Source organism: Cricetulus griseus, chromosome 6, assembly GCF_003668045.3.
Source record: "Cricetulus griseus strain 17A/GY chromosome 6, alternate assembly CriGri-PICRH-1.0, whole genome shotgun sequence".
NCBI classification, from domain to species: Eukaryota; Metazoa; Chordata; class Mammalia; order Rodentia; family Cricetidae; genus Cricetulus; species Cricetulus griseus.
In genome coordinates, this window is record NC_048599.1 from 57,098,099 (window position 1) to 57,110,276 (window position 12,178).

At 44.9% G+C, this 12,178-nt stretch overlaps 1 protein-coding gene across 19 annotated transcripts in view; it reads left to right on the forward strand.

Moving 5' to 3' along the window:
- Window positions 1–11,881, forward strand: part of Ppip5k1 (diphosphoinositol pentakisphosphate kinase 1) — a 41,573-nt gene extending 29,692 nt beyond the window's left edge. For 17 of the 19 annotated variants that reach the window (XM_035446897.1, XM_035446900.1, XM_035446898.1 and 14 more), the window contains 3 exons: window positions 2,094–2,231; window positions 8,108–8,221; window positions 9,875–11,881. In XM_035446897.1, the coding sequence (XP_035302788.1) occupies window positions 2,094–2,231; window positions 8,108–8,221; window positions 9,875–10,773 (1,151 nt within the window). In that variant the 3' untranslated portion in view covers window positions 10,774–11,881. Of the gene's footprint in view, window positions 1–2,093; window positions 2,232–7,451; window positions 8,040–8,107; window positions 8,222–9,874 lie in introns of those variants that run through there. The other 2 variants (XM_035446904.1, XM_035446902.1) reach the window with 2 other exon arrangements.
- Window positions 11,882–12,178: the final 297 nt, after the last annotated feature.

Sequence of the window (12,178 nt, forward strand, 5' to 3'; positions counted from 1 at the left end):
AGTTTGGAGTTATCTAAACATCTAATATCATTTTGACCTTCTTCTCTGAGTGACTTTGAATCTCTTCATCTCGGTCCCAGTGTCATAAATCCATTTGTCTAAGAAGCAGACCCTAGGGTTTATCTAAGATAGATCAGAGACGGGGGCTCTAGTCAAGGCTCTGGCTGTAGAATTTGCAGCTCACCTTTATCCAGAATGTTCCTCAAGCACCAACTAAATTGTGCTTGAGGAAGGGTAGGGCCTGGGGTCTCATTAATGGCTTCTTTGAGTCTCACTGTGTGGTGCCAATGCTCTTCTTTCAAGTAAGGGATGACCAGTCACTCTGACCGTCTTTCTTTCTTCCTTAGCTTACCTTGGGTCTAAGTGGCCCCCATTCCCAGTAACGTTGTCAGTCAGTGCCCCCCTCATTGTCTCTCCCTCTTGTCTTTCTCTATCTCTGTGCTTCCTATCGTGGTCCCTCTGTCCCCTGCAGAGCTGCTGGATGACCAGCACCCTGTGGTCCGGCTGCTGCGCGCTTTTTCCTCTGACTGCCCGAGGGGCTGGCCAGTCTCCTTGGATGCCACGCTGGCGCACCACCTGCACCAGTGCTCGTACCACCTGCGCCTCTTCCGGAACTGGCTGCGCTCAGGCCAGGATGACCCCGAGTGCCTCTACGGTACCCCCTGCCACAGGCTGGCCGCTGCCACTACCCTGGCTGGGACTGACTGCTTTGCTTATTGCGTTTCTGGCTGGAGAGCCTATCCAGCCCCTGAGGTTATGTGACTTGCATTAGTTGCTTGATGGGGATTGGGGCCAGGCTGCCTGATAGCTGTAGCGTTGGCTGCTCATCCCCCTTCTAGTCTCCTTTCTTACTTCCCTCTAATGTCCCCCATTCTGTTCAGCATAGGCTTAATCTCTTGCCCTGGAATCTGATGTTTTGTTTTACTTATTTTTTTAATGTGTTCTTATATCTCTAATCTTATACTACCATCATCTTCAAATCCAAAACACGTTTTTCTAACCACTCTGATGAGCTAGAGACTCCTCTGCCCTCCTGCCACTAGATTATAAGGGGAAAGCAAGGCACGGGGCATCAACTAAACATGAAGACAGACAAAGCTGGAAGTTAGAGGCTGATCAGGTATGGTAATTTTGAGCGAGCACTCTTATTCATTGATGAGGAAGAGGCCCAGTCTTTTGTAGATGGTGCTGCCTTCCCTGTTCTTGGTTCCTTTGAGGAGAAGAAGCATTGGAACGCTTGGGGACTGAGACAGTGCTTAGGATGTGTTCTTGATCCTTCAGTGGGAACATTTTTTCCCATTAATAATCCTAGGAGTAGGGTTATTCACTGATGTTTACCTTTGGTGCTACCAAGACTTGTAAAGCTGTATTATATGGTAAATTTTTTTTGGGGGGGGGTTGTCTCATTTTCTTGGTGGAATAGAGAAAACCTAGCAAGCTCAGGATGTCACAGGTAGAGCATAAGGAAAAAGCTTTGATGTGATGGAAATGACCAAGAAAGAACTTCCCTCCCCCACCCTGTTCATGCATGTGGTTTTCCTCAGCTGAGCTCATGTATCGCATGCTCTCCAGTCTGCATCCAAGTACTCTAGCCCTTCTACCCACACCCCAAATTTGCATGAACCTCTCTCCTCGGATTCCATGCCCTTCTCCTTAATCTGTTTTTTTTTTTTTTTCTTTTCTTCATGATACCTGAAATCTGCTGTTCCTTCCAAGCTTCATGACCCGCTGCATCATGTTAGATCTACAATTTTAACCCCTTGCCTCTTGATCCCTGTTTTATTTGCCCCAGAAAGTACAAGAGCAGTGTTAGTGCTCTTGTTTGTCCACGGACACTGTGTACTCTCCATAGGTGAAGGTGATTTGACTACCTGGAGGCTTAGCAGGTGGACATTTTAGGAAAATTGGAGATGAGATAAATAGACTTCCTGAAGGGCTCTAAAGAGTTCCTTCTCCTGGAAACCTTGGATATCCCATACTCAAAAAGCCATAGACTCTCCTGATGGCTCTCAGGGACTCTCCAACCTTCTTTGACCAATTGGAGTACATCTGGTGGGAATAACACTGATTTTGTTCATTTCTTTTCCCAACAGGATTTGAAGGGTGCTCCATGGTACCTACCATCTACCCCCTGGAAACACTACATAATGCCCTTTCCTTGCGTCAAGTGAGTGAATTCTTGACTAAAGTCTGCCAGCGCCACACTGATGCCCACGCACAGGCATCTGCAGGTATGGGAAGTACTGTTTGTGTCTCTATCCTGACCTCCATACCCATAATTGTAGAATATGAGGAATAGTGAATTTAAAATGGGATGGTGGTGGTTTAGCAGGTAAGAGCACTTGCTGCTCTGACAGAGGACCAGAGCTCTCTTTGCAGCAACCACATCAGGTGATTCACAGTCACCTGTAGCTCCAGCTCCAGGGAATCTGACATGCACTCCAGCCTCCATGGGCACTGAAATGCATCTGCACATATAAACTGAGATGTGTCTGGCATGGTTGGTGCACACCTTTAATCCCAGCACTCGGGAGGCAGAGGCAGGCAGGGATCTCTGTGAGTGCGAGACCAGCCTGGTCTACAAGAGCTATTTCCAGGACAGCCTCCAAAGCCTCAGAGAAACCCTGTCTCGAAAAACCAAAAAAACAAAAAAAACCACAGATGAACATACACACATACACATACATAAAGACTAAGTAAAATAAACTTAAAAGTTAGGAAGTTGGGAATTTAACTCAAGTGATAGAGCACTTGCTTAGCAAACACAATGCCCTATGATCTTTCCTTAGCACCAGAAATGAGAGATAGAGAAAGAGAGACTTGGGAAGATATGTCAGTGAGTAAAGCGCTTGTATAGTAAGGACAAGGACCCATAGTTTAAAACACTGAGCCAGCCTGATGGCCCACACCTTTAATCCCAGCACTTGGGAGTAAGAAGCAGACAGATCTCTCTGAGTTCAAGGCCAGCCTGATCTACAGAGCAAGTTCAAGGACAGCCAGAGATACACAGAGAAACCCTGTCTCAAAAAACCAATGGCTTTTGCAGAGGAGCCAAAGTCACTTGCCAGCGTTCATGTACGATGGCTCATAACTGCCTGTTACTCCAGCTCCTTGGAATCTGACATCCTTCTTTGGCCTCAGTGGGCACCAGCACTCCTGCATAACCAGTACACACACACACACACACACACACACACACACACACACACACACACACACACACAATTTAAAGATAAAATAAGGGGCCAGTCAGTGGTGGTGCATGCCTTTAATCCCAGCACTCAGGAGGCAGAAGCACAAAACAAGTTCCAGGACAGGCTCCAAAACTACACAGAGAAACCCTGGCTCAAACAAAAACAACAACAACAACAAAAAAAAAACAAAACAAAATAAGGGGCTGAAGAAATGGCTTAGTGGTTAAGAGCAGTTGCTGCTTTTGTACAAGACCCAGGTTCAATTCCCAGCACCCACATCAAGTATCTCATGGCTTCCTATAACTCCTGTTCCATGGGCTCCCCTTGTGGCCTCCCAGACTGTTTCATGCACATGGTGAACATATAGATTAGCAGGTACACATACACATAATTTTTTTTTCCAAGACAAGGTTTCTCTGTGTAGATCTGACTGTCCTGAACTCACTCTGTAGACCAGGGTGGCCTCAAACTCAGAGATCCACCGCCACTGCCTCCTGAGTGCTGAGATTAAAGGTATGCTCCACTACTGCCTAGTGACACATTTTTAATTAAAAAAATAATAATATTAAGAATATGCTAGGTGCTGGTGGCATACCTACAGACCCAGCACAAGGTAGGCAGATACACACATGTCCTGGGGTCATTAAGCCAGCCAGCCAGCCAGCCTACTTAGCTAGTTCCAAACCAGTGAAAAAACTGTCTTAAAAAAGAAAAAAAAAGTAGAGATGCTAATGGTACTTACAGAAGGACACCCAAGGTTGTCTTCTGGTCTCAACATGAACACATACATACATAAAAACATGTATGTATACACACGCACACTCACACATATGGATAGCTAGGAAGCCAAGGGACATTGACCCAAGCTGTCAGCAGTAGAAATCGCATGGCCACTTGGCTTTTAGAACTTCAGGTATTGGGGCTAGGATGATGGCTGGAGGGAGGGTGGGCAGTAAGAGCACTGACTGTTCTTCCAGAGGACCTAGGTTCAATTCCCAGCACCCACATGACAGCTCATAACTGTCAGTAACTATAATTCCAGGGGACCCAACACCCTCACACAGACTTGAATGCAGACAAAACACCAATGCACATAAAATAAAATTAAATAAAATCTTAACAACAACAAAAAACTTCAGCTAGCAAAATAGGCAGAATTTTCTTGATCATTTTGGAGGCCTCCATCTGTTTTCCTATGTAAGGTGTAACATGATCTTACCCTAGATTGCTTTCTGTTTCAGTAAACACCATGAAAAGGAACCTGAAGAGAAAGAGTTTATCTTGTATCATGAAGGGGATCAGGGCAGGAAGTCAAGGCTGGAACCTGGAAGCAGGAACAAATCAGAGGATACTGATTATTGGCTTGTTCTCTGGGTTCACAATCCGCTACCTTTCTTTTATTTATTTATATTTTTTTATATTATGAGTGCTTGCCTGCATGTATGTAGGTGCACCTTATGTGTGCCTGTAGAGGCCAGAAGAGGGGGTCAGACCTCTGGAACTGGAGTCACAGATGGGTGTGAGTCACCATATGGATGCTGAGAACAGAACCCACGTCCTCTGCAAGAGCCACAAGTGCTCTTAAGCACTGAACCCTCTATCTCTCCATCCCTTAGATACCCATATACCTCCTAGGACTCCTGCCCTGAGGTGGTGCTGCCCATGTGAGCTGAGCCCTCCCACACCAGTCATTAATCAAGAAAAGGCCCCACAGACTTTCCTACAGGCCATCAGACGGAGACATTTTCTCAGTTAAGGTTCCCTCTTCCCAGATGACCATAGCTCTTTCAAGTTGACAGGAAACTAAGCAACAGATCCTGACTCATCTCTCCTCAGTTCATTGGTGCCGCTCGTGAAGCATTTCTCTTTAACAAGCAGTTAACTTGCAGTGTATTGAAATTCATGATACAGTTGGACTCATGGCTGCCACGTGGTTCAATTTGAATCATTGAATTTGCCATTGAAAACAGCCTGCATTTTAAGAGACCATGTGATCCTGGAGAGAGAGAGCTTTGAGAGCACATACCATCTGATAGTTTTATTATTTATTTTATGAGTTGGAGGAAGGTTTATGTGTGCTATGGTACTCATGTCAAGGTTAAAGGATAACTTGACCTTGCTTGGTTCTTTTGTTCCACCATGTGGGTTGTAGAGATCAAATTCTTTGATTGTCAGGCTTGGCAGCAAGTTCTTTACCCACTGAACCTTCTTTCCCACCCCCACTTGCGACTTCTTGAAATAAAACAGTAAATTCATCTTTTCCCAGCTCTTCACTGAAAACAACAACAACAACAGCAAAAACAGCTTATAAAGCTTAGTGTGAGAGTTGAATTATCCCTCTTTCCCTCCTCCTTCATTCTTGGAAATCTGTGTTTCCATCCAGCAGCAGTTTATAGACACAATATTATTTTGCAGATGGCACTAATGTCTCCCCTTTGTTTACATCTTGAGGCAGAAGAGCCTCTTGCAGCTACACAGTGAGCTTTATGAGGAAATAGTTGCAGCCATTGCAGTGGAAGAATGTGTTCTATATAACTTTTTGATGGAGTATGGGTTAAGAGGATGGTTTTCAAAATCATCCAGGCTTCATTTTGAACCCTTAAAATACAAACAAACAAAACCCAAAAAATCCACCCAGCCGCTAATTTCCTTAGTTTTCTAGCTTCGGGAGAAGTCTGAACCTGCCCAGGTTTAAAGGCTCCATGACTGAAGGCTGGTGCTGGCTTGTATGTCATATTCTTGGAGATGGACCATAGCATGGGTCTTGGCCCTAATATGCCACTCTTCCTACTGTGCATCAGCCACATAGTTGATATTGATGGGAGGGGGCAGAACTTCTTCGCTGTTATTTTTCCATGATACTTAAGTATAGGAAAGTAAATAATAGTTTGTGAGAAAAAAAGATAAAAACCATAGTTAGGTAACCTCAGAGACATAGAAATGACTCTTAACAACAATTGAGGCTGATGAGATGGCTTAATAGGTAAAGGTACTTGCTGTCATGCCTGATGATGTGAATTTGATCCCTAGGACCTACATGATATGAGAAAACCAGCTCCCCTAAGTTGTTTCCTGGCCTTCACCCACTTGCTCTGGGTTATGTATGCACACGTGTGCGCACACACACACACACACACACACACACACACACACACACACACACACACAAATACTTCAGCAGTTAAGAACACTGGCTGTTCTTTCAGAGGACCTAAGTTTGATTTCCAGCACCCACATGGCAGTACAACTGTCTGTAACTCCAGTTCCAGGAAATCTGGAGCCCTTTAAAAGTCTCTTGGGGCACTAGGCATGTGTGTGGTGCACAGAGATACATGCAGACAAAACACCAAAACACACAAAATTAAATTTAAAAGTTGGAGAGCAATCTAACAGCACACTTGACCTCAACCTCTGACCTTCACATGAGTGCATACACACAAACATACATACTTATTTGCATATGCACACACAGCAAAAACTGTTACAATTAACTTTTCTCAATACTCTAGAAAATAGTCAAAGGCTCATGGGCAGCAGGGAAGTGCTACATTAAGAAAGAGGTGACCTGGAGACTGGGCTGCAGCTAAGTAGTAAAGCCTGTGTTTAACATGTGGGCCCCTTGTAGCACATACAGAACTGATTAATTATTAATTAAAAAAAAATTGAATAGTAACCTGAAATGGATGAAAAGGGTTGCAGCTCTTTTGTTGTTCTTGCTCACCCTCCACTCCCTAGTTTGTTGTAGTTTTGTTGTTGTTTCAATTATATGTGGGTTGGGGGTGTTATATGCATCAGATCCCCTGGAGCTGGAGGTACAGTGGTTGTGAGCTAGGAATAGACCTTGAGTCATCTGGAAGAGCAGCAAGAGCTCTTAATTGCTGAGCCATCTCTTCAGCCCCTGGTGGTAATTTTAAAGATGACAACCCATGCTGTGGGACCATAGTTTCTGATTCCAGAGAAGCACAGCAAGCAGCTCTTAGTCTCAAAGGAAAAGACAAAGAGGAATAAAACAAACTTAGAAAAGTATTAGACAAAACCTTTTCAATTTAATAAAAGACTTGAATTTTTATTTCCAAATAGTTTAACCAGTTTCTACAGGATATATGCAAGTGATCCATACTGAGGCGATAATATTCAGATTGTCAGAAGACAGACAGAAAATGTTTTGTTTGTTTGTTTGTTTGGAGATAGAAACTCTGTGTAGTCCTGGCTATCCTGGAACTCACAGAGACCCTCCTGTTTCTGCTTCCCATAAAGGCATTTGCCACTGCAGCTGGCAGAAGACAGAAAAATTTGAAAGCAGCAAGAGAGAATCAAGTTTTCATTTTCAAAGCAACTTCAAAAATTTGTTTTTACATGTATCTATTTGTGGCATGAGGCACAATGATGCACCTGTAGAAGGCAGAGGACAGCTTGTAGGAATTAGTTCTTTCCTTCCTTCCACTGTGTGGGTCCTGGGGATCAAACTCTGGTCATCAGTCCAGGCAGCAGGTGCCTTAACCCTCTGAGCCATCATCTACTTCTTAGAAAACAGATTTGATAATCATATTTTCTTTCATGTGGAATAGAAAAATGTGAATGTGTTTGTGGCAGGAATACAGAAGGGTGACTTTTTGTTGGAGAGTGGGATTCTGAGGGAGAGGAACAGGGGGGAGCAGATAGATGTGAACAAAGTTTAGGAATGCATAGGCAAATGTCATAATGAAACCCATTATTTTGTATAAAAACAAATTAATAATTGTATGTTTGGAAATAATCAAAAACATGACAAGGGTTTGGGTCAAGGCTCCTAGGGTATGTTTCTTCTCAGCTGGGGGAGGGTAAAGTGACCTTGACTTAGGTTGACAGCCTTTGCCGCCTAGACTCTTTGTCTTGTGCTTCTTGTTCATGAGTTTCTCCCCTCCACCACACAGCCCTCTTTGACTCTATGCACAGCAACCAGGCCTCAGATAGCCCATTTTCCCCACCCCGTGCTCTTCATTCACCACCCTTGCAACTTCGGCATCGCTCTGAAAAGCCACCTTGGTGTAAGTAAACCTTTTTTTAGTTGCCTAATCAAAAACTGAATGGGATGGAGGGGTTGGTAGATAAGAGACCTATCCCATGAGAGCTAGGAAGCTGAGGGTTAAAGGACTAGGAATGGGACTGGAGAGGTGGCTCAGTAGTTTTAGCAGTTACAAGCAAACAATGTTCTTGTTTTCTTGTGCTCATATTGAGCACAAGAACAATATAAGCACACAGGTTTGATTCCTAGCACCCACATCATGTGGCTCACAAGTGCCTGTAACTTCAGCTCCAAGGGAACCTGAGACCTCTGCCTTCTATAGACACCTGTGCGTTTGTGTGTGCATGAGTGCGCGCACGATTACCCATAATAAAAATAGATCTTAAAGAAAAAAAGACCATGAGTGGTTGGGAACTGTGGTTCATTGAGAAGGCAGAGATAGGATTGTGAATTTTAGGCCAGCTTGAGTTATATATTAAGCTTCTTGCTGATGTCAACTAGACAACAGCCTAAATATATAGTCATACATAGAAAAGCTGAGAGCAAGAAACCCAAGTGGCAAGCAGGCTTGACACATGCTGTAACTCCAGTACATGGGGGCAGAGGCTGAAGGTCACTGAAGGTTTGAGGCCAGAAAGGGGCTACATGGAGCAAGACCCAGTCTCAAAGCACAAAACCAAACAGCACCAACAAATAGAAGAAAGCAACTAGAGCCTGCTGCTCCAGTGACCTCCTGGGTGTCTGCTCTCACCCATCCCCTCATGGGAGGGGCTGCTTCTCCTCTGTCTCTGTTGTCTTTAGCCTGTCACTGTTCTTGGGAACAATATGAGCAGTGGACTACAAGGAGTTCTTAGGAGGGAGACACCCGTGGTAGGCAGACACCAGTGAGGAGCAGACCCTCCCATTATCACCCTGCCTGCAGGAGTGACTGAGCCCACACAAGCCCTTCATGGATAGAATGAAGTGGAGCTTTGCGTTTCTGTTCTGGGCTCAGCAGTTACAGAACTCTTCTGCACTTTGCCTAGCTATGTATAGCTGAGGATGACCTCGAGCTTCTGACCCTCCTCCCTACCAGGTGCTAAGGTTATAGGTATCTGCACCAATATGTGCAGCGCTGCATACTGAAGCCAGGGCTTTGTGCATAACAGGTTGACACTACCACTGAGCCACACACCCAGAGTCCCCTCAACTGGGACCATTTCAACAGAATAATATTCTCCTCATTTGCTCCCCTTCTTCCTATCAATATCTTTACACTACACCTATAGAATTAGAAACTCTGGAGACGGAACCTGATAATCAGTATGTAATTAGCCCCACACTTTTGATGTGTAACAGTAATTGTGAACCATTGGGACAAAATGTTCACATGCATCCAAAGTGTGAAGGAGCAGCCATAGAAATTTGGAGTTGGGATCAGAGAGTGCCTGCGAGAAACTAGATGAAGTAGGCCTTTGATGAGCCTTAGCAGCATTCTTATAGTCTCCATTAGGCTAGTGTGACAGTTCCTGAGCCGAACAAGCTCGTATGTCTGCCATACTTAGGAAGAATTTAGACCTTCTTTCTCCTAACCATGAGCAGCAAAGCAGATGTGTTCTAGCATTTGATGTACACATACGGGCAGAGCCTCCTCCTCCAGCTCGTTTTGACCTGACCTCCTAACTTTGCTTTATAGACAGCAGTGGCCCTTCCAGCACCGTGTCCAGTGCTGGCCCTTCCTCTCCTACTGCAGTGGATGGAAACTCACATTTTGGCTTCAGTGATCAGTCCTCTGTAAATACACATGTGACTGAAGAAAACCAAGGCCTTGGGTTGCTCCAGGAGGTTCCTGGAGATGGAATACAAGAGTTCCCTATAGAAAGGCAACAAGAGCTTATTGAGCCAAATCAGTCCCCTCAAGAACCACCTGTGGAAATCAGCGCTCTAGGTCAGGATGTCGCTGAGGTCAGCCAGACATGCCATGACATCCTTGAGAAGGTTAGCCAGCCTAACCAGGAAGTTCCTGACATCAGCCAGCTGTTCCTGAAGAACCATGACACTGCTACCAACACTTGTCAGCCATGCCAGAAGGCTAGCCAACTGTCTCAGGAAGTTTTCCAACTTTGTCAAGATAACCCTGAGGAGAGTAATCAGGTGTGCCAGGAAGTTCCTGTGGAGCTGGGCAGGATGGCCCATGGATTCTCAGTAAACATTGATAGCATGGTCCAGGAAACCTTTATAGAAACTGGCAGACCAACTCAAGAGATCTCTGAAGAGATGGGCCCACCATTCCAAGAGTTCCCTGTGGAGGTTGGCATGCTGGCTCAGGAGGTCCCTGCCAACATCGAGTTGTCTCAAGACATCCTTGAGGCTGACAGTCCATCCCAAGAGCTCACTGCTGTGGAGGCTGGTCTTCAGGCTCAGGAGATCTCTGAGGAGATTGATCAGGACTCCAAGGTGGTCCCTGAGGTGGTTGATGAGCTTCCCAGTGAGGATGTCCCCCAAGGCCAGTGTCTGTCTAGTGATGTAAACACTGAAAGCCAGTCTCTGGCCCATGACCAGCACTCTTCCCTTCCACCAGCAATGTTTAATTAGTTGCTTTCTCATTGGTGTCACATTCTACCAGCCATTTGAACCAGTAGCCCTTCTGTTGGCTAATACACTAGCCCGAGCAAGGCCTAGGCTCGCACTAGGGGTATCTGAGGAAGTAGGCCTTCTGGCAGGAAACATGCTTCTGCCAGAGCTTATGCCTAAGGAAGAGCTAATTTATGTTCAAAGCAGCTATTAGCTCTTCACTTAGCCGTGGGGTGGGAAATTGTAGATTGTTCAATGAAATGTCACTGAACTGTTGTAGATACTATTGAGGGAACAGCAAATATAAAATGGAAGGCAGCAGGTCTCTACTTGTTGAAGGTATCCCCAGACCATATGTGCATTCAAGGAAGCTCTAGTCTTCACTATCACAGGCAGGCCCAGGATAGCTACCTCAGGTGTCTGCAAAATAGTGTTCCCTTCTCATAAACAGCTGTTGTGGCCGCTCATGGTTTAGACTGGGCTTGTGGGTGTTTCCTTGTAATTGCCAAGTGTTCCCTCTGCCCTAGTCCTGCCCCTCTGGACAGTGACTCCAGAGAAAAGTAGATATTAGATTGCCATGCAACCTCAGAGTGACTACTTAGAACGCTTTGGAGATTTGGATCAGTCTATGAAGCTAGGCCTCCGGTTGTTGTGAGGCTGTTGGGCTCAGAAAATGCTGTAGTAGAGAGAATCAAGTTCTATTTTAAGCAATTAGCAGAGATCAATGTTGTACAGACATGAGCAAAGATTTAATATATATATATATATATATAAACATATATATTTCTGTAGTTTGCCAGGGACAGACTGGCCAAAGATCAAACACTCCAGGGTCCCCAAGAGGTGTGTCCTTATATCATGTGTCTTTAGGACCGTATGTGATTATGAAGCTTTTCCCAAAGATCCAGGGATGGGAGTGGGCGTGGGTAATGCAGTCATTGGGAGTCAGGGGCCGGAACATGACGAGTGCTCAATAAATACAAAATAATGAGAACGCTGACAGGTGTTGCCTTTGTGAACCCAATAGTGAATATGTAAGTCAATCGTGTCTGTGACTGAATCTGTAAAAAACTATTGTAGTTGAGCAGGGATTGGCTTTAAAAATATATAAGTCTGGCTTCTCCCTGTAGTGGTCAGTCTGTTGTCTCAAATGTCTTTAATGAGAAGAGTGTTGGGCAGTGTGATTAGAGATCTGGGCTCTGTGAAGCAGCAGGTACCATCTGCCTTCTCACTAGCTTCCAAGAAACACACCCTAATGTCTTGGAGGGGGACTGACATGAAGGGGTGATGCCTGGCCTCTGCTCCACTGACATCTTTACATTAGGAAAACTCAGGACACTGGGAAGACTAGAATGTTTCTTTTCCATATATACATTTATAACCTGATCACTCAGGACATATGCAAAACTATAGAGGGTTTTACTGG